A 24,554-nucleotide genomic window follows, 5' to 3' on the forward strand; every position below is an offset into this window, starting at 1 on the left:
GGACAAGCTGGCCTCAAAGGTTCTTCTAACTGAGTCTCATTCTTTCCTATGTCTTCCATGTACATACATAAGCCCCACTCTTTGCTATAACACACCTAACATTATTAGCCAATGCTCGTTGTATAAGATAACTACTATTTTTTTTTAACTGTTTTCTTTTGATGGCCTGTCATCAATGAAATCTTGACTAAATGTTCAAAATAAACTAAGCAAATGTTTTCTACACTCTTACCTTCCTCTGCTACCATCTTTCTGGAAGAACAATGAAACTGCTCTGACTTTCTAATATTTTTTCCTTCAATGACAGAATAAACTTTTCACATTGTTTTACAGTTAGTAGTGTTGGTTGGGGCTGTATCTGATAAATTTCTAAATGTGAGAAAGTTACATCATGAATTATGATGAAAAGAAGTCTGAGGGTTTGAAGAAGGCAAACATAAATAAAAAGGAGCAGGACAGGTGAGTTCATTAGTAACGGGGGTGGGGGCGCAGAGCGTCACTGAGGGAAGGGCAGCGCCTACCTCCCCATGGCCGCTGAGAGCTGCATGGTGCAGCGCAGTCCTCCCTGCCCGGTCAGACACGTTCACATTGCTCAGAAGAGGCACCAAGGCCTCCGCGCACTTAACGGCTTTGTTAGCGGCCGCTGTGTGCAAAGGGGTTTGCCAGTTTTTGTCTCGAGCATTAACATCTGCAGAATGCTTCAACAGCACCTGAACTGCTTCCTGAAACACACGAAGATACGTTACATAAGACAAATGACTTAACAGCTTTAGAAATTGTACATGCAAGATGGAAAACCAATTTCTTGAGGAAATAAAAAGTTTGGTAGAACCTGCTATAAACAAGCCAGAAAACAAAAGACCTTGAACTAAAGGCAGTACTCAGAGCCATGCAAGATACAGCAAGATAAAATATTCCCTTTGTTCATCCTCCAACTGAGGCATAGCCATCAATCTCCATCAAAATGTATGAGAAGAAATACTGACGAATATTCTTCAAAAGCATTCATCACTACTCTTGCTTTTCTAGATGGTGAGATACAATTAATTTATAATTTCAAAGCTTTAAAAATTAGATTTATCACTTTGCTGTTAAATACAAAAAAATTTAAAACATACTATTTCCCAAGGTACTACACATGTTGTATTTTACAAAATGAAAAATTACTAGGACCTCGTTCATTAGAGAGAGACAGAGAGCACGCGAGTGGGGAGGGAAGAAAGAAGTCTTTGCTGTGATTCTACCTTGTGGGAAAGTTGGTGTTAACAAGGCAAACTAACAGTTTACTATTCAGTGACTGGTCTCCCAGAACACAAGGAAAATGTCACAACACATCCATAAACTGGACTCATGGCAAAATCAAAAGGAATCCAGTAAGCCATCAATATTAAGCAGTATAATCAGAACTAAACATGGCAAAAAGCTTCTCCTTGCAGGGACAATCCTATTTTTGGCAGATGAGTGACAAACTATACACAAAATGGAAAAGACCAGAAGCAAATTATCTCAGTTCTGTCATTTACAAGGCGTAACTATTCAAGTCTAGTAAAACTGAGCCTCTGGTCTTCTTATCAGTAAAGGGGGAACTAGCACCCGCCCACCACTCCTTTCAAGACTGCTCTCAAGCAAAAAAAAGCTAATGTACACAGTGTTCAAAAAATTAAAATAACTATGCAACATAGCAAGAAACACCAAACAAAATACTATTATTCATGACTCACGTATAGCCTTTGAAATAAAAAGTAATAGGGATTGTATGAAATCTGGGAAACGGCAAAAGGCTGGAGAGATGCCCATCAATCTATCAATCTGTTAAGTAGTTAATCAAGGACATACAGAGGCCTGCCCTGTGACCTCACAACTCCATTCCAACTATTTTACCCATGAGAAAATTTAGAACATCCATCTGAAAATGTCATAGCAATCTTTTATTTACTCATAAGAGTCAAAAAAGAAATGTAAATGTCCACCTATAGGAAAATAGATACAACTGTTGCATATACATACAGGGAAACACGACTTCGCAATAGTAAGGAATGCACCACCAATGTACACAACAAAAAGGACAAACTGCAAAAGCAGTCAAGGTGCAAGAGCACACATTGTATGATTCCATTCTTACAAAATGACACAACAGCCAAAATTACTCCACAGTGAGAGAAATCAGAACAGCGCTTGCCTCGGGACAGGCAGGCCTGACTGAAAAGGGACATGAAGGCACCGGCTGGAGTGATGGAATCGTCTAAATCTAGACTGGGAAGAAGGCTGCAGAGGTATACACATCTGCCAAAACTCAAGACTACACACTTAAGAGTCTGTGCACTTTACTGTAAATTGCATTTCAATTTAAAAAAGAGAACACAGGGAAAATATACACACAGAGCAATATGTACTCAGAATCATGGAGAATGGGGTACAAGCACTGTCAGGATCTCTATAGCACGTTCATGGGAGATAATCAGAAGCAACATGAAGAGTTTATAATTAGGAAAATGGGGCAAATGCAGCATACTATGGATGACAGGTGTGCCTCAATTATGTCCAACTAGAATGCACAACGCACACCTGTGGGTTTCTGAAAAGTGTGTGGAATATTTATGTTCCATCACCAAGAAGAGAGAAACCAAAGCTATACTTTTGTTTCACAGAAAAGCAAGAATGAACCCAGTTTGTGGCTGACGGTGGGTAAGATGGCACCCACCACAATGGCTAAGACTCTAGAATCAGGACAGATTAGTCTGAATCCTGAGTCCACTGCTGGGGACTTAACTGTGTACCCCAACGTTCACACGATGAAGTCCTGCCTCCCCCACTAAAGTGCATTTAGGAGGGAAAGGGAGAGGAGACAATATGGGAGAGCCCTAATCTGACAGACTGATGGCCTTTTAAGGCCAGGAAGAGAACCTCCCCTCTCCCCCTGCCTCACCAAACATGAGGACACAGCAAGAAGGCAGGCATCACAGGCCAGGAGGAGAGGCCTTGTTGAAACTGACCCCGTTGAACCTTCCTCTGAATGTTTAGCCTCCAGACTGAGACGATGCATTTCTGTTGCTTAAGCCACCCAATTTGTGGTATTCTGTTATGGCAGGTGAGCTAATATTGACATATCTACATTACAACTCAGAATAATATAGGCCAGTGTCATATCACAGCAGCAGTGACCTTCGAAAATTTGGAGAAAACTGGCTTCCCTGGTGGCTCAGACGGTAAATAATCTACCTGTAATGCAGGAGACCTGAGGGTTCGATCCTTGGGTTAGGAAGATGCCCTGGAGAAGGGAAGGGCAACCCACTCCATTACTCTTGCCTGGAAAATTCCATGGATGGAGGAGCCTGGTGGGCTACATAGTCCATGGGGTCGCAAAGAGTGGGACACCAATGAGTAACACTTTCAAAGAACAAAGGACAGGAGACATCAAAAACAAAAATTAAACAAGGGTAAATTTCTGGAAATTGCAAACCAATGAGCCTGATGTCAAACCCTTGTAAAATTCTAGATTATCAACACATTACAAGCATTCAGGAAAAAACGTGTAGGGATAACTATGTAGGATATACATGGTTTTACTAATGGCAAAATTACCAGAATAACCTTGATCTTAATTTCCCCATTATTAGAGGGTACATAATATGGGTTTCCCTCATAGCTCAGTTGGTAAAGAATCTGCCTGCAATGCAGGAGACCTGGGTTCGATTCCTGGGTTGAGAAGATCTTCTGGAGAAGGAAATGGCAACCCGCTCCAGTATTCTTGCCTGGAGAATCCCATGGACAGAGGAGCCTGGCAGGCTACAGTCCATGGGGTCACAAGAGTCAGACACGACTTAGAAACTAAACTACCACCAGAGGTACATATGTGTAAGAAATGTTGCAGGTGGCCTTGACTTCAAACACACAAGTTATACCCTAGGACGTTGATTTACATATGATTATGAAATATGGGGATGGGGTGATAACAAAAGTTTAAATAATACCTGAAGAGTATTTATTCATAGCTTGGGGTCAGGCACAGCAAAAAGAAGGGCTAACCCATTTGCAAATAAATGCAATGTTTGGGTGAACCACTAATACTTCACATGGTGATCTATTTTAAACTCAGTTATCTTGACAGAACTAAAATGATAATTCTTGGGGTTATGTTAAAAAACAATAAATGCATATCCTTTGGAGGATCCAGTGTGATGTGGCTTTTAATAAATAAATAAATACACACACACCCCTAGCATTCAGAAATTGATCTATTCAGAATACAGAATGCATTTACAGAGAGCTGAACTGTATGTGACACTTGAGGAACGACAGTCACAAACCAAGAGGAGGCAGCCAGGCAACACGAGCAGGTGTGTCACGGACGGAGAGCTGGAATGGGGGGTACTTCACTGGAAGCAGTCTTTCTCAACCCAAGTTCAGGGAGGAAATTAACCCTTAAGACATCCACCGTCCATGAAGAGTTAACTTCTGTGAAAGACTAAACTTAATTTTAGGTTGAAAAGCTTAAACTTATTAGGATTAGCTTTCTAACCCACAGCTTGCCCTTTAAGTTCAAGCTACATACATAATTTTAAAAAATCAGCAGTTAGGTCTCTGGGTGGAACCTGCAATCTGCCTCTAACGTTAATTATTTTAAGAATTTTTGGCCTGGTATCTCTACAAATATACGAAGTGCTCTTCCTGATAATTTAATCTGGTAAAACTCCACTAAATTTAAGTCACATTCCCAAGAGTCATGCCAAAAAAATAGGCAAATATGATTAACTTACCAAAAAGTTGCAATGATGGTAACGCTTATCTTCCTTAATTGCCATTATCTAAAGAAACTTCTTTACAAGAGGGCTAGCCACAATCTCAATAATATTACCATGAATTTCAGAGTTCAAAGTATTTTGGTTAATATGTCTTAGTTTCCAGAATTCCCAGATTTGCCTAAGATCACCCAGCTAGAACGCGGCAGGTGATACCGGAAGCCAGTCTCCCCCAGCCCAGGCCCCACAGTTCATAAGTTGTAGCCACCAAGACCCCTGTTCCCTCCCCCTCCGTCTCCCAACCCGAAGGCTTATGGCCAACAGGCCGCCTCTGTCACAGCACAGCATTCACAGTCCTTTCCAGTCACTTTGTCCTCCGCTCCTCTTCACCTGCCCAGCTCTTGCTTTGTGTTCAAGATGTAGTTTGCGATTAGTACGGAGAATGAGCAGACTTAAGAAGGACCTGGTCCCATGATGGGGAGAAGGAGCAGGAGCAACCCTCTCCATCTCTCACAATCTCAGTAACTGAAGAAAATACTACTTTACACCATCACACCCTTTTATACTTTAAATTATTTAAAAAAATGTTTTCAACAAGAATCAAATACATTAAGATGGGTAAAAGGTGTGCTCTGGGCACAATGCATTTGTAACACACACACACACAATCCATTTCAGAAAGGCAATAAAATGACAGAAAAAAAGAGGGTCCAGATATTCGTTATCATCTTTGCTACCCAATAGCTGACTGGTTTCTAGCAAATTGTTAACTACACAGTTTCTTCAGAATATTTTTATTCTTCAAGGATTTTATGAGGGTTAGAAGATAATGACAAATATAAAAATGAATTCTCACAAAATGTCAGTTATCTTTAAGATCAAACAAAGCACAGGATTATAAATAAGAAGGAACTGTTCTTCTTCATAAGACACTTAACATATTTTAAAATTATATTTAGAACTGGCAACACAGGAGAACTAGTAATGTTTCCAAAATGAATTTTACAGTTTACCTAAACAATATTTCATTTAATCATTACACACTGCAGAGATTATTTCCTGATCACAACCAGTAGCACCTCTGAAACAAGTCTATCAGGCTACTGTGAGCCAGTCAGCAGAGAAGAGCCTTGATGAGGGATGTCTAAGACAGAAAGATAACTGCTGTCCTGTAGGAAGTACAAAAAGAGAGCTTTGCATTCTCTGCCACTTCAGACTCTCCAAGAGGTCTTAGTCACAGAAGGAACATGGAAAAATTAGCTTGGTTTGTGCAAACTGCAAAGTGAAGTGATCAGTCTAGGTAGTTTCAGTGGCTTGTTCCGTTTTTGAAAATACAGGATCTGCACATGGGCTCACAGGCAGGCCTGCGTTAATGATTTCACATACAATGTATTTACCAAGAGAAATCTCATACCTCACTACAAGATGCAACTGCCCTGTGTAAAGGTGTCAACCATTTGCTGTCTTTGGCATTAACTCTAGCTCCTGCAACAAGAAGAAAAAATTAAGTGAAATATTTTGCATAAAATAATTTAAAATAAATAACTATATACAGTCCAAATTGGATAAACAACAATTGAAAATGTAGTACTTCATTTTTTTTACTTTCTGCTAATAAATTATCCTTAAATTACAAAACAAAACTATTTTTTTAATTGATATCCAGTAAGGTATTAGCTCTTTTTATTAAAAATCAAAGAAATATCATTTTATATGTAGGCTAGAAAAGCCACCTTTATACAGAGCATATCCAAAGTGAAAATCAGACCCCACTGTAGAATGTGTGTTAAAAACCTGATACTTAAATAAATAAGAATATTCAGACATAAAATGCATATCATGACAAAGTCTTCTTTACTAATATAAATTTATAAATATATAATTATATATAGTTTATACAATTATATCAAGATAAAATATTTACAAACATATATTAATTTATATAATTTTATAAATATATAAAATATAAACATAAAATATTCATTATATTATTTACTAATATAAATATAAGACCATTCATTACATTTCTTTACTAATGAATGTATCATGTTATAATGCAATAATATCAAAATAGTTCTCCAGTGATTATTTAAAATGCTCTAATACTATAGTTATTTTATAAATGGATACAATGGCTTTAAACTTAGGGGGAAAAAAATAAGAAATAAACGAACCAACCCACATGTCTTTCCAGGTTATACCTGAAGTTCTGAAGAAGTAATCATTAAAACAAATCAACTATGTATTTTTTGCTTAAAAATTATTAAGTCAACAGACACAAATTTTCTTTAATAGAATGGAAATACCATTTAGTAAGACAAGTGTATTACATAATGTGGGGGGCAGGATTTATCACCTACGTAAAATCTGCTGACTTGGTGCTTAAATCCCTACAAAACAGAAGTGGCACACCACGGGATCACTCTAAGCAGAAACAGCCTTGGCTCTCAGGAGTGCAGAGGACCTAGTGACAGGCCCAGCATGACAAGCAAGCCTAGATTTACATCTAGAATCATAACTAGCTCGTGAAAAGAGGCTTTAGGTACCTAGTCCAGCCCCCAGACTTCCCAGATGATCAAACACTGGTACAAGGAAGCGGCTCAATGCCATCAACTGCAGCAGAACCAAGGATAGAATTCAGACATCCTAAGGTCCTAATGTTTACATTCTATGTTTTGAGTGTGAGATTCCAGGTAACAATCAAGTGCAGTGACTCCAAGTTACAGCCTGAATAACCTCTAGCTATAGGTCCCGAACTAGTTGAGTGTGAGCTTCTAGGTAATAATCAAGTGTAGTGACTCTAAATTACAGCCCTAACGAGTTTTGTGATCCCTCTGAACCTACATTTTCAGCTATAAGACAGATCTCCTAATACCCTGTTACAGAGATTAATGAGGGGAGTTCCCTGGCGGTCAAGTGGTTAGCACTCTGTGTTTCCACCACAGAGGACACAGTTCCATGTCTGCCCGGGGAACTAAGATCTCACATGCCGTGCAGTGCAGCAAAAAATAAATAAACTGACATATAACTACTCTATCTAGTACACACAGGGCACAAATAGTAGAGGTAGATTTTTACAAGCCTGACTGCGAAAGAAAATGAATGAAAGGCAGGTGTAGGAAGTCATCCACAAATGCAGCAGCTGAAGCTGAACTCTGTGTGGGCAGGGCCAACCAGCAGGACACTTAAAAGAATCCTGAACCAGCAGGAGAGCTTTCAAGACTGCTTAAGGCTGTGGAAGAAAGAAGGGGAGTCAGCAAAAATAAAACAGCCAGACACAGTGTGTATATCCATGTAATAAACATCGGAACAACTACCAGCCAAGTTCTTTGGAGGCCAAAATGGTGAAAACAGACTTTCCTGAGCACAACTGAGCCAGTGTTTGTTCTGGGTAAGAACACAAGCACCTGAAGGCGTAGCCCGTGGAGGGGCGGCTTCCTTCTCCCCACTCACCGCTTGGTTCTCTATAGTCCCCGCACCTCTTTCTATGATTTTGTATTTATGTGCACAGGAGAAGGGCAGGTCCTGGCATTTTATGCCTGAAGGGTAGTGACACAGACACTCAGAAGACACAAATACCCTGGAAAGACAGAGGCAGAGACTTTCTAGAGGGCTGAAGATGTTTTTGAGTCTCCACAAATGGAAAGGGTCATGAGTCTGACCCTAGGTATTAACTGACAAGGAAACAGAGAGTAGCTGTCACAATGAGGACGACCTCTGTGTGCTGATAAAGATCTGAGAAAAGAAAAGTGGAAACAGCAATAAGAACTGTATAAATAATGTTCTTTGCTTTTACCTGAAAAAGGAAGAGTTAAACATCTATGTTTACAAAAGGAAACCCTGGAGGAAAGCTAAGCCATCAAAAATGGTGGCTGCCTATCTGTATCGGCAGTGGGGACGCTGAGGACTGGATGATGCGAGGGAAACGAGGGTGCAAAAGCAGCTGCGCTGAAATGTGTGCCTTTAAAGGTGTGTCCACTTTAATTTGGAAATGAAACAGAAATACTATATATTTAGAAAGTGAAATTTACTGATGAGGAAATAAAAAACACTTCAAGAATTTGGCTTCAAGTACAAAGAAAAAAGTTGCAAAGTAGGACGAAGGTAAAAATAGTCTTTCTTTTGGAAATGGGTTATCAGATAAGACGAGTGAACGAGAAAATCTAATTTTTATGGTGCACTTGGCAGTCCAAAGTAAAAAGTCCTGCTGGCTTCATTCTTCCATTTTAAGTTACAGTAATTAATTAAATCATCTGTCTCTTTTAATAACAAAGTCAAAGTTAATTTTATCAAAAACATGAGTGGTTGTAACAAATAATCCACTAGTGGCTTAATGAGGACACATCATGCTGCCATCAGCAACTAGTAGACAACCTGATGGATTTGGCTTGCTCTTTTTGAAGATTCTAAAGATACTTCAGTAAGATCAACACAATGTAATTTTAGACATCTGATCATATCCTTTCTCAGAAGACACTTCTTTTCCATTAAATCATATTTATTTTAATAACACTAATTAGATATTTTAATCCCTTGGAAATTAAAGGTCAAGTATGTGAGAAATGATTGGGGTACCTCTAAGGGCATAATACAACAAATTCCCCTGCCCACATGGGTTAATTAGCACGTGCTTTATGTATTAACAGACAAACATGGCAATGAGCATTATAAGAGCAGCAGTTGGGTGCACAATGAAAAGTGGCTTTAGAGTAAATAACATGGCAGGGCACATCAGACGTCCAGGCTACCAGAAGTCATCTCCTGTGAGCTCTCTGAAGGCAACCAGACGTCCATCCACACACACAGAGTGCCAAAATTACATATTCATATAACAAATTACAAAGTTATTCCAGTAATGGAAAAGACATTTCCAAAGTAAAGCAACTAATCCAACAGCTGAAGACTAGCCACAGAGAAGATGAAGACAGGCAAAAGAGACGGAGAGAGGAGGGAGAGGGAGCAGGAGAAGGAAGGGAAGAGGCGTGAAAGGGGGAGGGGAGGAGGCGAGGAGGGGGAGGGAGAAGGGAGGGAAAGAGAAGGAAATCCTATCCACTTATAACACAGAACAGTCTTCCTACAGAGAAATGAAACCAAAGGTAACAGCTCTGGGGGCTCCGTCACAGGCTCTCTACCTGGCAGAGTACATAGTATCTGTGATGTAAAAGGATGACCGTAAGTCACTAAGAAAAGATTCCTTTCTTTACTATTTCCCAATCACTAAAATAGAACAGAACAGAACACAGCAGCACTGTCTCAACTGCTGAAATCAGGCTACTGGGAGGCCGTGTGGTAGGAGAGGCACGGCTCGGAAACAAGACCAGACAGCACTCTGAGGAGGCATCGCCTACAACCACTGCAAACCGACACCCACAGAAAGCCTCCTGAGCACCAGGAACATACCTCCCTAAACCCAAGGCTATGCTCAACTGCATAAATCAAACGTAGTCCTTACTAGAATCCCCTCTTCCCTAGATCAGCTGAGCTTTCCTTTAAGAAAAATAAGCGGCCAGAACCTATGCCACATAAAATATCTGGATTTACCTTTTTAGAGATGTGATTAGACTTGGTAGCACAGTTATATTAGACGGAAAAACCCACATAATCTTCCTTTCACCAATCTTTCCTTTTACTAATTCATACATATAAAATACACTCAGAAACGACAGCTTTTTAAAGATACTTAAGGTAAGAGTCCTTTCAGAATTAGATAAATATCTACCTCATTTGGAGATAAAACAAATTAATTTAAAAAAATAAAATATCTGGTTCACCTACATCAGTCTATCATGGGCTCTTGCCAGCAGTGCAGCCGAGAGATCTGCACAGGTCGAGGTGACAGGTGGGTTGTGGACGGAGGGGCCCAGGGGAAAGACCTGTGATCTAATAATGGCCCTGTAATCAGCAGGCTGTGACCTGGGGCTGCGCCTCATTACCCCTGGAGCTTCATTTTATGAAATGTAATCTCCCTCTGTGTGTGTGTGTGTATGTGTGTACATAACCACATCACACACGCACACGTCTCTGTCTCTCTCTAGGGAGGCTAGTCAGTTCAGTTCAGTCACTCAGTCGTGTCCGACTCTTTGCGACCCCATGAACCACAGCACGCCAGGCCTCCCTGTCCATCACCAACTCCCGGAGTTCACCCAAACCCATGTCCATCGAGTCGGTGATGCCATCCAACCATCTCATCCTCTGTCGTCCCCTTCTCCTCCTGCCCTCAATCTTTCCCAGGATCAGGGTCTTTTCAAATGAGTCAGCTCTTGGCATCAGGTGGCCAAAGTATTGGAGTTTCAGCTTCAACATCAGTCCTACCAATTGAACACCCTGGACTGATCTCCCTTAGGATGGACTGGCTAGGCCCCAGGTTAGACCCCAGGTTAAAATAACATAGGGAGCACCTGTTTCTGCAAAGTGAGTTCTGTGAACTCAGGCATTCAAATCACCAGTGTCCCAATTGACTCTAGGTCTCTCAGGTCTTCTCTGCAAGAAGACTAATTCATCTGCTTTCTCCCTGATCTGTTCGCTCACCAAGATCTGCCAATTCTTTGATTTCTGAACCCGTTACCAGTAAAATAAGTGAAAGTATTAATTGCTCAGTCTTGTCTGACTCCTTGCGATCATATGGACTATAGCCCTCCAGGTTCCTCTGTCCATAGAATTTTCCAGGTAAGAATACTACAATGGGTAAAATAAGGGCTATGGCAAATGATCTCTACGATCCATTTCCAGTGATGATATTCTATTTTATTTTGAAATATTCAGAATAAATTATTTCATGCTTATTAAATACCCTACCCTACATTAATAAGGCAGTATCACTATAATCAATGTCAGGGTTCTTCAAGTTCAGCCCACAGGTTGCCAGCCACCTATTTTGTAGTTTTACCACCTTACAGGAGTCAAGATGAGTAGCTGCCACTGCCTGGATGACCCCTCACATAAGGTTATCAACTTCTGATCTAGGCAAAGAACTTGAGAGTTGATACTATTAAAATTATTTCTCTTTTCCTATGTGTCTGTAATAATCACAGTCTCACTAATAATTTTCTAAAACTCCTGCTTGCAGAGCATAGCTTTCTTCTTTGCTCCTAAGCCACAGAGGAGACAGTCCATACCCAGTGAGCTGGGCCAGGAGCCAAGTAGTTTAGCACTCTTCCCAAACTGGAAATAATGCTTTCCTTTGGCTGACTACCAAAGCCAGGGTCAAAGCTTCAGACTCTGTTTTGAGGTTGGGAGTAGAATGAGCAAAAGGCGAGTGCACTCCCACTTTCCCCGTGACGCTGGACCATCCCCACCCCACCGCCCCAATGGTGCACTACACCATTTAGGAGGGCGTTACTGACACTAAGGGGCTGCCCTGACAGCTCAGTTGGTAAAGAATTTGCCTACAAAGCAGAAGACCCTGATTCCTGGGTCAAGAAGCCCGATGGAAAAGGGAGAGGCTACCCACTCCAATATTCTTGGGCTTCTCTTGTGGCTCAGCTGGTAAAGACTCTGCCTGCAACGCAGGAGTCCTGGCTTCAATCCCTGAGTTAGAAAGATCCCCTGGAGAAGGGAATAGCTATCCACTCCAGTATTCTGGCCTGGAGAATTCCATGGACTGCATAGTCCAAGGGGTCAGACGTAACTGAATGACTTTCAAGAAAATAAAGTGTCACTGTTTCCATTGTTTCCCCATCTATTTGCCGTGAAGTGATGGGACCAGATGCCATGATCTTCCTTTGTTGAAAGTTGAGTTTTAAGCCAGCTTTTTCATTCTCCTCTTTCACCTTCATCAAGAGGCTCTTTAGCTCCTCTTTGCTTTCTACCATTAGGGTGGTGTCATCTGCACATCTGAGGTTACTGATATTTCTCCCCACATTCTTGATTCCAGCTTTAGCTTCATCCAGCATGGCATTTCGCACAATGTACTCTGCATAGAAGTTAAATAAACAGGGTGAAAATATACAGCACTGATGGACTCCTTTTCCAATTTTGAACCAGTCCTTTGTTCCATATCCGGTTCTAACTGTTGCTTCTTTACCTGCATACATGTTTCTCAGGAGGCAGGTAAAGTGCTCTGTTATTCCCATCTTTCAAGAATTTTTCACAGTTTGTTGTGATCCACAAGGCTTTAGCATAGTCAATAAAGCAGAAGTAGGTGTTTTTCTGGAATTCTCTTGCTTTTTTGATGATCCAACAGATGTTGGCAATTTGATCTCTGGTTTCTTCTGCCTTTTCTAAATACAGCTTGAACATCTGGGAGTTCTCAGTTCACATACTGTTGAAATCTAGCTTGGAGGATTTTGAGCATTACTTTGCTAGCATGTGAAATGAGTGCAATTGTGCGGTAGTTTAAAAATTCTTTGGCATTGCCTTTCTTTGAGACTGGAATGAAAAGTGACCTTTTCCAGTCCTGTGGCCACTGCTGAGTTTTCCAAATTTGCTGGCATATTGAGTGCAGCACTTTCACAGGGTCATCTTTCAGGAACTGAAAGAGCTCAGCTGGAATTCCATCACCTCCACTAGCTCTGTTCACAGGATGCTTCCTAAGGCCCACATTCTAGGATGACTGGCTCTAGCTGAGTGATCACACCATGGTGGCTATCTGAGTCATGAAGATCATTTTTGTATGGTTCCTCTGTGTATTCTTGCCACCTCTTCTTAATATCCTCAGCTTCTGTTAGGTCCCTACCATTTCTGGGCTTACTTGTGCCCATCTTTGCATGAGATGTTCCCTAGGTATCTCTAGCTTTCTTGAAGAGATCTCTAGTTTTTCTCATTCTATTGTTTTCCTCTATTTCTTCACATTGTTTTCTTAGGAAGGCTTTCTTATCTCTCCTTGCTATTCTCTGGAACTCTACATTCAAATGGGTATATTTTTCCTTTAAATTGCCTTTCACTTCTCTTCTTTTCTCAGCTATTTGGAAGGCCTCTTCAGACAACCATTTTGCATTTCTTTTTCTTGGGGATGGTTTCAAAACTACGAGCATTAAATGAATAGCTCCCAATAAAATTATCTATAGAAGGATATCAGAAAATTAAGTTCTTAAAACAGAAGTTCTTCAAGTCACTGCCTACACAAATTCTACTACATGCTAAGTAGATGGGGGTGGGTAGAGTGTAGAGGAGAGGCAAAGTGGTTCAGATTGTAGCAGAGTTAAGAATATAAACCCTGTAGTCACACAGCCTGGGTCTGAAAGCTGGCTCTAGCTATTATTAGCAATATTATTTTCAGCCAGTTATTGCATCTCTAAATGCTTTCAGTGCAGTTCAGTTCAGTCGCTCAGTCATGTCCAATTCTTTGCGACCCCATGGACTGCAGCACGCCAGGCTTCCCTGTCCATCACCAACTCCTGGAGCTTGCTCACATTCATGTTCGTCGAGTCGGTGATGCCATCCAACCATCTCATCCTCTGTCCTCCCCTTCTCCTGCTGCTTTCAATCCTTCCCAGCATCAAGGTCTTTTCAAATGAGTCAGTTCTTTGCACCAGGTGGTCAAAGTATTGGAGTTTCAGCTTCAGCATCAATCCTTCCAATGAATATTCAGGACTGATTTCCTTTAGGATGGACTGGTTTGATCTCCTTGCAGTCCAAGGGACTCTCAAGAGTCTTCTCCAAAACCACAGTTCAAAAGCATCAATTCTTCGACACTCAGCTCTATTCATGGTCCAACTCTCATATCCATACATGACTACTGAAGAAACCATAGCTTTGACTAGACAGACCTTGTTGGCAAAGTAATGTCTTGGCCTTTTAATATGCTGTCTAGGTTGGTCATAGCTTTTCTTCCAAGGAGCAAGCATCTTTCAATTTCATGGCTGCAGTCACCATTTGCAGTGATTTTGGAGCCCAAGGAAATATTCAAGTCTGTCACTGTTTCCACTGTCTCCCCATCTATTTGCCATGAAGTGATGGGACTAAATGCCATGATCTTAATTTTTTGAATGTTGAGTTTTAAGCCAACTTTTTCACTCTCCTCTTTCGCTTTCATCAAAAGGCTCTTTAGTTCCTGTTCCTTTTCTGCCATAAGGGTGGTGTCATTCGCATATCTGAAGTTACTGATATTTCTCCCAGCAATCTTGATTCCAGCTTGTGCTCATCCAGCCCAGCGTTTCTCATGATGTACTCTGCATAGAAGTTCAATAAGCAGGGTGACAATATACAGCCTTGACATACTCCTTTCCCAATTTGGAACCAGTCTTTTGTTCCATGTCTGGTTCTAACTGTTCCTAAAAGCTTTAGTTTCCTTTACTGATAATAATACCTTTAGAGATAAGAGCGGTATAATGCGATCATACATGAAAAAGGTAAATTTAATATAGTACTTGAGAGTACACTCACTGCTTCCTATTACTTCATCCCATTCAATAATAATCGTAAAATTAATTCTACTAAGCTCTAGTGTTAATATAGATTCTACAGATGAATACACTTGTTTGATTACATATAACATGTCGAAGTTATACCCCTCATTCACAAATCTTGAAGATGCATCATGTATAAATGTTTGATTTCTAGTGAATTTATTCTGGACTGCAGGTTAAAGGGAGTAAGTAGTTTTACTCAGAAAAAGCAAAACAAACCTAACTGGCCAAAATATAAAAGAGAAGGGGAGGAAACATCACCTTCAATAGAAGAAGCAAATAGTTACAATCACAGACAACAGTATGAAGAATTTCTACCAAATACAGTGAAATCTGTGCCAAATGAAGGGTGTCAGGTGAAGCTTCTTCAATTCTTGGGAAAGCTACGAAGTCATCTAAGTCATACTGATGCGCATGTCCTTCTGACCCATTCTCTCCACTGTCTGCGTCCCAGAATCCCTATCTAACATCCTTTCGATGATCGAGAGGTCATCCTCAGGAGAATCTCCCTTCATGCTACAGAAGAACAAGCTAAGGACGCTGCATGAGAGACCAACCAAGCACCTTCATTATTTTTGATAGAGCTGCTGGAAATGGAGGATAAGAATCAATCACCATTGACCACAACCTAAGTTAAGAATCTATGATCCAAGTTGCTGCCCCAACTATCTGTAGTACATCAAGAATAAGCGAAGCTAAGCTACCAGGACTGACAGAAAACACATTCAGTTTGAGAGCTAGGTAAAGAAACAAACACAAGTGATGCTCACTTTTTGCCCCTCCTTACTCTATTCTTTACTGATAGATGCTCTGGGAAAACATATTCCTCAGTGATATATAACGGAGGTCCAGTGGTTAGGGCTCTGTGCTTTCACTGTCAAGGGCTCAGGTTCAATCCCTGGTCAAGCCACACCCCACCAACCAACAATCTTAAAGGATTTAGCACGGGACTAGAGCAAAATACACAAAGGCGGAGAAAACTGAGCAAGGTAGTTAATAGGTAAATATATTTGAAAGTAATCCCAGGAAAGGAGAGGAAGAATGTGTGAACTACCTATTACACACAGGGGCTTCCCAGGTGGTGCCAGTGGTAAAGAACCTGCCTCCCAGTGCAGGAGACACTAGAGACACGTGTTCAGTCCCTGGGTTGGGAAGATCCCCTGGAGGAGAGCATGGCAACCCACTCCAGTATTAATGCCTGGAGAATCCCATGGACAGAGGAGCCTGGCGGGCTACAGCCCATAGGGCTGCAGAGAGCCAGACAGCATAGAAGCGGCTGAGCACGCATGTGTTATACACAACTTCAGAGAAATTAAATTCTGAGCAAAGACCTCAAAGAGCTCTAAGAAAGACGTAAGACAATGCAAGGAGATGAGAGCTGGCAGACCAGGATCGAGAAAAGGAAAAAAGCAGTTAAAGATGAAAGCCTAGAAACAACCAAAAGCAAAACAGATATGCCTTAAAACACAGTCAAGAATCTGAAGCCACAGCTAGAACGAATCTGTAAAAACCCAGGTCAGGCTGTCCCTCCACTGGTTTTCCAGATCACTTTAAGGGCCAAAGCAAGCCCTTAACTGGAATGCACCCACCTCTGCTTTATTCCCTACTGCTTCTTTCACTTGCCTTCACACATGCTGCACTCTGTGGTATTAGTTCTTATCTCTTCATTTCCACCAAGTTACTGCACCACACGCAAGGCTCTCTTCCTTATTTGCTTCAGTTATCTCCTCGTATGTCCCTGAATTCTTTCCTCATAATCCAACACAAATAGCAACTGATCCCCGCCCAACATGCTATTCCTTTACCTTATCCATAGCAATTATCATCGCATGACAAACTATATACATTAACTTGCAATTATGTCCTCCATTAAAACATAAGACCTTTCTTTGGGATTGGAATGAAAACTGACCTTTTCCAGTCCTGTGACCACTGCTGAGTTTTTCAAATTTGCTGACATATTGAGTGCAGCACTTTCACAGCATCATCTTTTAGAATTTGAAATAGCTCAGCTGGAATTCCATTGCCTCCACTAGCTTTGTTTGTAGTGATGCTTCCTAAGGCCCACCTGACTTCACATTCCAGGATGTCCAACTCTAGGTGAGTGGGAGTGATCACACCTTCGTGATTATCTAGGTCATGAAGATCTTTTTTGTACAGTTGTCGGTGTATTCTTGCCACCTCTTCTTAATATCTTCTGCTTCTGTTAGGTCCATACCATTTATGTCCTTTATTGAGCTCATCTTTGCATGAATGGGCTTTATTGAGCCCATCTCTGCAGTTGCCCAGTGGTGTCCAACTCTTTGCGACCCATGGACTGACTGTCCACGGGATTTTCCTGACAAGAATACTGGAGTGAGCTGTGATTGGCAAATTACTTTCACTTATTCTGCAGGATGCCTTTTCGTCTTGTTGGTTTCCTTTGCTATGCAGAAACTTTGAAGTTTGATGTAGTCTCACTTGTAACATCTGCTTTTGTTTCTTTTGTTATTGGTGTCAAATCTAAAATGTCATCACCAAGACTAAGGCCAAGGATCAGTCTTACCGTCTATGTATTCTTCTACGAGTATGATTCTTATGCTCAAGTCTTTAACCCATTTTAAGTTGATTTTTGTGTATAGTGTAAGACAGTTGTCCAGTTTTCCCAAAACCATTTACTGAAGAGATGGTCCTTTCCTCACTATATATCCTTGCTTCTTTGTCATAAACTAATTGACCATGATTCGCACGAGTTTATTTTTGGGCTCTTTTTGTTCCGCTGATCAGTGTGCCTCCTTTTATGTCAATACTATGCTGTTTTGATCACTACAGCTCTGCTCCTCTTACAACTACACAAGGCGTTACCAAAGAACTCAGTGTTGACAGTTCTATGGTTACTCGACATGTGAAGCAAACTGGAAAGGTGAAAAAGCTCAATAAATGGGTGCCTCATGAGCTGACCAAAAACAAAAAAAATTGTCATTTTGAAGTGTCGTCTTCTTTTACTCTTTGCAACAACAATGAGCCACCTCTCGATCAGATTATTTTGTGTGACAAAAAGTGGATTTTAAACAATGAAAACCAGTGTTCATAGTTGGACCAAGAAGCTCCAAAGCACTCCCCAAAGCCAAATTTGCACCAAAAAAGGTCATGGTCACTGTTTGGTTGTCTGTTACCCATCCACTACAGCTTTCTGAATCCTGACAAAACCGTTACATCTGCAAAGTATGCTCAACAAATCAATGAGATGCACTGAAGACTGAAACGCCTGCAGTAGATACCGGTCAATGGAAAGGGCCCAATTCTTTTCCACAACAAGGCCTGATCGCCTGTTGCACAACCAACATTTCACAAGTTGAACTGGGCTAAAAAGTCCTGCTGCATCTGCATATTCACCTGACACCTCTTGCCAACCGACTACCATTTCCTGAAGCATCTCAATAACTTTTTGCAAGGAAAATGCTTCCACGACCAGCTGGAGGCAGAAAATGCTTTCCAAGAGTGTAAAATCCTGAAGCACAGATTTTTATGCTATAGGAATACACAAACTTATTTCTCATTGGCAAAAATGTGCTGATTATAATGGTTCATATTTTGATTAATAAAGATGTGTTTGAGCCTAGTTATAATGATTTAAAATTCATGGTCTGAAAGCACAATTACGTTTGCACCAACCTAATATAACTCTATACACTCATGCAACTTGTTATAAAAACCACAGTAAAAAAAATTTATTAATTTATTATGGCAAAAATTCTGTTCAGGCTACTATTTAGTAGGATTTTCACTCAGAATGTCTCTTCAGTGCTCCTTCTCCCAAATATCAAAGGAATGATACTATCTCTCCAACTGCCTTATGCATATCTCTGTGCAATCTGACAACACAAGCTGAATTTGAACATAAGCATCCTTTCTCAATAAATATCAGATTATTGTAAAATAATCTTGGTACTACAAAAATATTTCTAAGCTCTCTTTGATCACCTATTTTAGGTTTGCAAGAAGTCTGACTGCCATAGGAGCTATTCTATAGGAGACTGTTATACCATTTCTTCATATATAAGGTTTTGAACAGTTTAGAAGTTAAAAATAAAGTACAATTTCCTAAAATAAATTTTACAGGCCCTCAAAAAGAATTAGATATATGATATTTAAAGACATAAATCTTGCTGCCATCATTTTCAAAATATACCTACTATCATATAATTTCTTATCCCTCCAATGCTAGACTAGCTCCAAGCTACCATCACCTCCTCCTTGAAGAACTGTAATCAGCTTCTAGTAACTCTGTGGTCAATGAGGCCTTGTATGACTACTTTGTGTAACACCCAACCCTATATAATGCTTATCCCACTCTATCACAGCTGTCCCTCATCATTCGCACGGAAACTGGTTGGAAGACTCCCTGTGGATATCAAAATTCACAGATGCTCAGTTCTTACGTAAAATGTTATAGTATCTGCATATAACCTATACATGTGCTTCTGAATACTTTAAATTCTCTCTAGATTACTTATAATACCTAATACACTATATAAATAGCAGTAAATAGAATACAATGCTAGGTAAATAGCTGCCACTGAATGGTAAATGCAAATTTCCCCCTTGAACACTCTGGAATATTTTCAATCTATTTTTCACCTATGGTTGGTTCAATCCATGAATACAGAACCCATGAATACAGAGGGCTGACCTCATTCTCATCTATTTTTTCATTTTCCCATAGCATTTATCTCATTTTACATGCTGTAAAGTTTACTTGTATCTGTAGCCTGTTTTTCTTCAGTTATATGCTCCACAAAGGAGGTGACTTGTTTTCCAATGTACTCAGTACCAGAAGACTACCTGGGACATGTTATGAGATCATTACTTCTAGGATAAACAAGTTTCAGGTTGTCTAACAAATATGAGGAAATAGTGAGGTTTAATAAATATTAATGACAAAAATATACATGATGTGCTCTTACACAGAGCTGACCATACCAGATAAAATAAGCAATTCAATGATTTCTGCATCTCCAAGATAGGCAGCAGCATGCAGTGGAGTTCTCTTTTCATTGTCCTGTGATAAGAAGGAAAGGTGGAACATAAATTTTAATATAAAGTTAATTTTAATATACTTTAAATGAAGAAAACCCACTATAAACTAGCTTACTACTTCCACAACTCTAGTATGCAAGTCCCATTAACAAAGTATTTCTTTGCTAGGAGAAGAAAAGCCTAAAAAATATATTTTGGCTTTAAAAGAATAGTATAAAATACAGTAAAGAATAAAAGATAAATCTAAGATGACAAAGCAATAGCTTCTTAGACTTTCTTTGAATAAAGATTTACATTGCTAAAATATACAGGAAAATTTCCTTTACTTCACACTACTTGCCCACCTACCCCAAATATATTTCCACAATTTCACACAGTTTATAAAACAAACCCTAACAAACCAAAAAGGTTGCTTATCAAAATGTTCCTCACCAGGGAACATTTCAAATGTTTCCATAGAACTACAGTGGCAAAAGTAGAAAATATCTCTGGGGATCTGAAATTATCTCTTAAAATAATCTTAAGGTTTTTCTTAAAGTTCCTGCCAATTTTGGTTTTGGCTCTAAAATATATTCCTATCCTATACATAGTCTTCCAACCTTCCTCTAGAAACGGAAGCTATATCTAAGCGCACGGCTGTGTACACGTCTTGCCTCAACAATAAGGTCCTCCAGTTTGAGAAGCAGGATCTTAGAGTAACGTCACATTTACAGATTCAGTTCAAAGTATACCTCATCTAAAGTTTCAACAGTGTTGCTGAAGTCACTGCATCTGAGAAAGCTATTCATTTACAAATATTTATTTTGAAATTTACAACCAAATGTTTAGATACTGGTTTTTTGAGCCAGACTGTTAGTTTTTTTCCATTACCCATTTCCCTCTTTGCCCAGAGGAATAAAGTTTTACCTGGTTATTGACCCACCCAGCAAGAGAACAGACTCCTAGCATGCCTTGAAGCATTGTTACTTAGTGTGGACAGATCATGTGTGGGAGGAAGGAACCGGACAACTTTGACAACTTCAGCCTAAAAGAAACTACTCCAGAGCCAAGACTAACATTTCCCACCTCCCTCACACTGAATAGCACGTGTCAAACTGTGCCAGCTTTGACCATGCAGAGGTAGGCTAATATCCCACAAGACTTAAGCAAAACATACTGAATGATCTTGTAGAACAAAGCTGCCCCAACAACACACAGTTGAACCACTGACTTCTAGACTATTAAGAGAAATAAAATTCTTAAATAGGTATCATGGACATCCCTGGAAGTCCAGTGGTTGGCAGTCCGCCTGCCAGTGCAGGGAACATGGGTTTGACCCCTGGTCCGGGAAGATCCCACATGCCAAGGGACACCTAAGCCTGTGTGCCACAACTCCTGAGCCCGTGCTCCACAATAAGAGAAGTCACAGCAACGCAGAAGCCCCAGCACCGCAGTTAAGAGTGCAGCCGCCACGCACTGCAACTAGAGAAAACCCACGCGGCAGCAACAAAGACCCAGTGCAGCCACACATGAGTAAGTAAGTAAATAACAATCATAAAATGGGTATTTTTGGGGGGGTCTTGTATTATGATATTGTAACTTTCAAGACTAAAAAAATGAAAAATTTCACATCACAATAATCTTCCAGTTTGGCAATACTCCAATTATACTAAGAAAAGATTGTTATGCCAAATGGGAATAAATTAGGGGAAAAAACTGCTAATCAAAACAGGGGTTAAAAATATTCACAGGCAATTGTAAAAAGGTTTAGATGTATTTATATAAAATTATTAGAAAATATGTATAATACATAATTATAACTGGCCCCATATACATTTCTTCATATAATGTTAATATATTTGTGTCCTTAAAATAGTAACAGGTGATAAAAAAAAAAGAGGTTGATATAGTAGTTGTTACTGTTTTTTTATAAGCTAAGAGTTCTTGTCTCTCTAAAGCCCAGTTAATTTCCACAAGATCGTATTTTTTCTTCCAATACATACCCCATTAAACAAATGGTTTGCATAGCAATTATCGGACAAATAGTCATTGAAAAAGCTAACACAGAAGCACTAAAATATAAGGCTTTATTCAAAGCTGAGTCCTAAACTTAATCACTTCAATAAAAGGATCCTTGGCTGAAGGCTTTTCAGTGTTAATCACTAACACATCAAACTTCCCTATGGTATTTGGTGGTCAATGGTTTAGTCGCTAAGTCGTGTCCAACTCTTGAAACACCGTGGACTGTAATCTTCCAGGCTCCTCTGTCCATGGGGATTCTCCAGGCAAGAATACTGGAGTGATCTGCCATTTCCTTCTCTACCCTATGGTATCCCTGGGTCAGGAAGATCCCCTGGAGAAGGAAATGGCAATGTACTCCAGTACTCTTCCCTGGAAAATCCCATGGATGGAGAAGCCTGGTAGACTATAGTCCATGGGGTCACAGAGAGTCGGACACGACTGAGCGACTTCACCTTCTTTCCTTCTTTAAACCCACTCAAACTGAGGAAAACATCTCCTCCACAGTATAAACCACATACACAGCACTCACAGAACACATACACACTCACATTTATGTGTGAGAGATGTATGGAATTCTATGACTCAATGCCTTGAATCCTATTAATGTATTTTATGACTATGAATGTTTTTTCCCTTTGATCTGTAGAGAGGAAAAACTAAGGAACAAATTGATTAATTTTAAAAGAAAAAATTTTACCTATCAAATTTAGCTGCAGTTAAATACTGAAAATGATACAATAAAACACTTAAGTTCCTTTTAACAAAATTTATTAGAATGAAAAAATCCTCTTACACACGCTGAATTTCACTTCAAGGATTTTTTTTTTTTTAGATAAAGATACTGCTATGTGTGAGAAAAACTTTAAGTATATTTACTGACCATAGTTGGAAGCAAAATGCTGAAACAATTTAAATGCCCATCAACAAGCAAACGGTTATTAAAAATTTATGAAACGCAAGCAGTTCTTAACCAACCTTCATTTAACTGACTCAGGTTAATCAACATTCTGTTTCCTGAGTAAAAGTAAGGGTGACTTTGGCACAGCATGTGTTCTGAGTATCAGACCACGGCAGCCGGCCCTGCTCGTGCACCCCTATCACTGGGTGTGTGCACCAAGGGGAGAGAGGTGTGCTAACACACCTGCTTGCGCCAACTGTGCCTGCAATCACACGTGCGATTTGTTTACATATTATTTAAACCGAGAAACAGGAGTGAAGAAAAAGCAAATTGTCTGTATGATCACTAGGTTAAATACTATATTAAGACTCAATACAAGCTACCAAAAAAAGTACTGTTGAACTGGGTGCAGCCAAGACAACTAATGCACTAAGGCAGTTAATATATGCAGAGCTTGTCTTGGGTATCTAAATTCTTACATCACTTTAAGAAACCCCAAATGGGAATTAGAGCTAACACCCTGGGGCAATGGTCTATGCAAGGAAAGTAACACTGAACTCCTGTTAGTGGACTCCACATTGTCAACCAAAAGCCTTACCCCAATTTTTAAAAACCAGCTGGAATATTACACATTATTACAGTAAAATGATTAAAGATCATTTAAAATGCTTCCTTCTGTCAGACTTTGATTAGCTTATCAACTACCAGTTGTGCACATTTTTAGATTAGAGTCTTGGAGCTGTATATCCATGGAATGAAACACTATGTCCAATTCCAAAGTGTGTGGGTTTTCCCCACACATCCACACAACGTCCCAAGGCTAGCTAGCTCTCCTACAACTTAACACGATTCTGACACTACCCGCCAGGGGACAGCATCAGATGCCACAGGCTAAGGACTCAGTGCTACAAGAGGGGTTCCCCGCCCCACCACAGAGGTCAACAGCAAGTTCAGGTTGTTATCAGACCGCTGACTGGCTACAAACCCAGGTTCCCCTGACCTCCTTGGCTGTGACTAACTGCTAGAGCTGCTGACAAGACTTAGAAAAGCAGTTTGCTAACTAGATTACCAGGTTATTACACAAGATGCTGGAGGATATGAATTACAACAGTCAGATGAAGAGAAACACAGGACAAGATCCTAAACAAAGGAGATTCTGTCCTCAGAGTCTGGGACCTGGCCCAGTGGCACGTTTAAGCATTTCTGGTTCACCAGCCTGGAAACTCACTGAACCCCTCACCTTGTGGGTTTATGAGTTCCCACTGACTGCTGGCAACTGAACTCAATTTCCAGCCCTTCTCAGAGATCAGAGGGTGAGACTAAAAGTTCCGATCACGTGGTTGGCTCCACAGGCAAGGACCCCTTTCCAAAAGTCGTCTCATTAACATAAGGCACCACGGTTTTCCTCCTAGGAAATGTCAAAGTTTTTTCTGTGCTAGAAATAGAGACTAAGACTAAATATATATATTTCCTATTATAAACCATAATATTACACTATGCTTTCAATTTAAAATAACAAGCAGACCCCAGTGCTCCTTATTAATGGAACAT

The 24,554-nt window shown here is 40.1% G+C and overlaps 1 protein-coding gene across 8 annotated transcripts in view; it reads right to left on the bottom strand.

Moving 5' to 3' along the window:
- ANKRD28 (ankyrin repeat domain 28) overlaps positions 1-24,554 on the bottom strand; it is a 216,346-nt gene that overhangs the window by 59,649 nt on the left and 132,143 nt on the right. For all 8 annotated transcript variants that reach the window (XM_061425045.1, XM_061425064.1, XM_061425081.1 and 5 more), the window contains 3 exons: positions 20,048-20,126; positions 6,154-6,224; positions 522-722 (listed from right to left, as the gene is read on the bottom strand). In XM_061425045.1, coding sequence (XP_061281029.1) covers positions 522-722; positions 6,154-6,224; positions 20,048-20,126 — 351 coding nt within the window. The remainder of the gene's footprint in view (positions 1-521; positions 723-6,153; positions 6,225-20,047; positions 20,127-24,554) is intronic.

The sequence above is a fragment of the Bos javanicus genome, chromosome 1, assembly GCF_032452875.1.
Source record: "Bos javanicus breed banteng chromosome 1, ARS-OSU_banteng_1.0, whole genome shotgun sequence".
Lineage (NCBI taxonomy): Eukaryota > Metazoa > Chordata > Mammalia > Artiodactyla > Bovidae > Bos > Bos javanicus.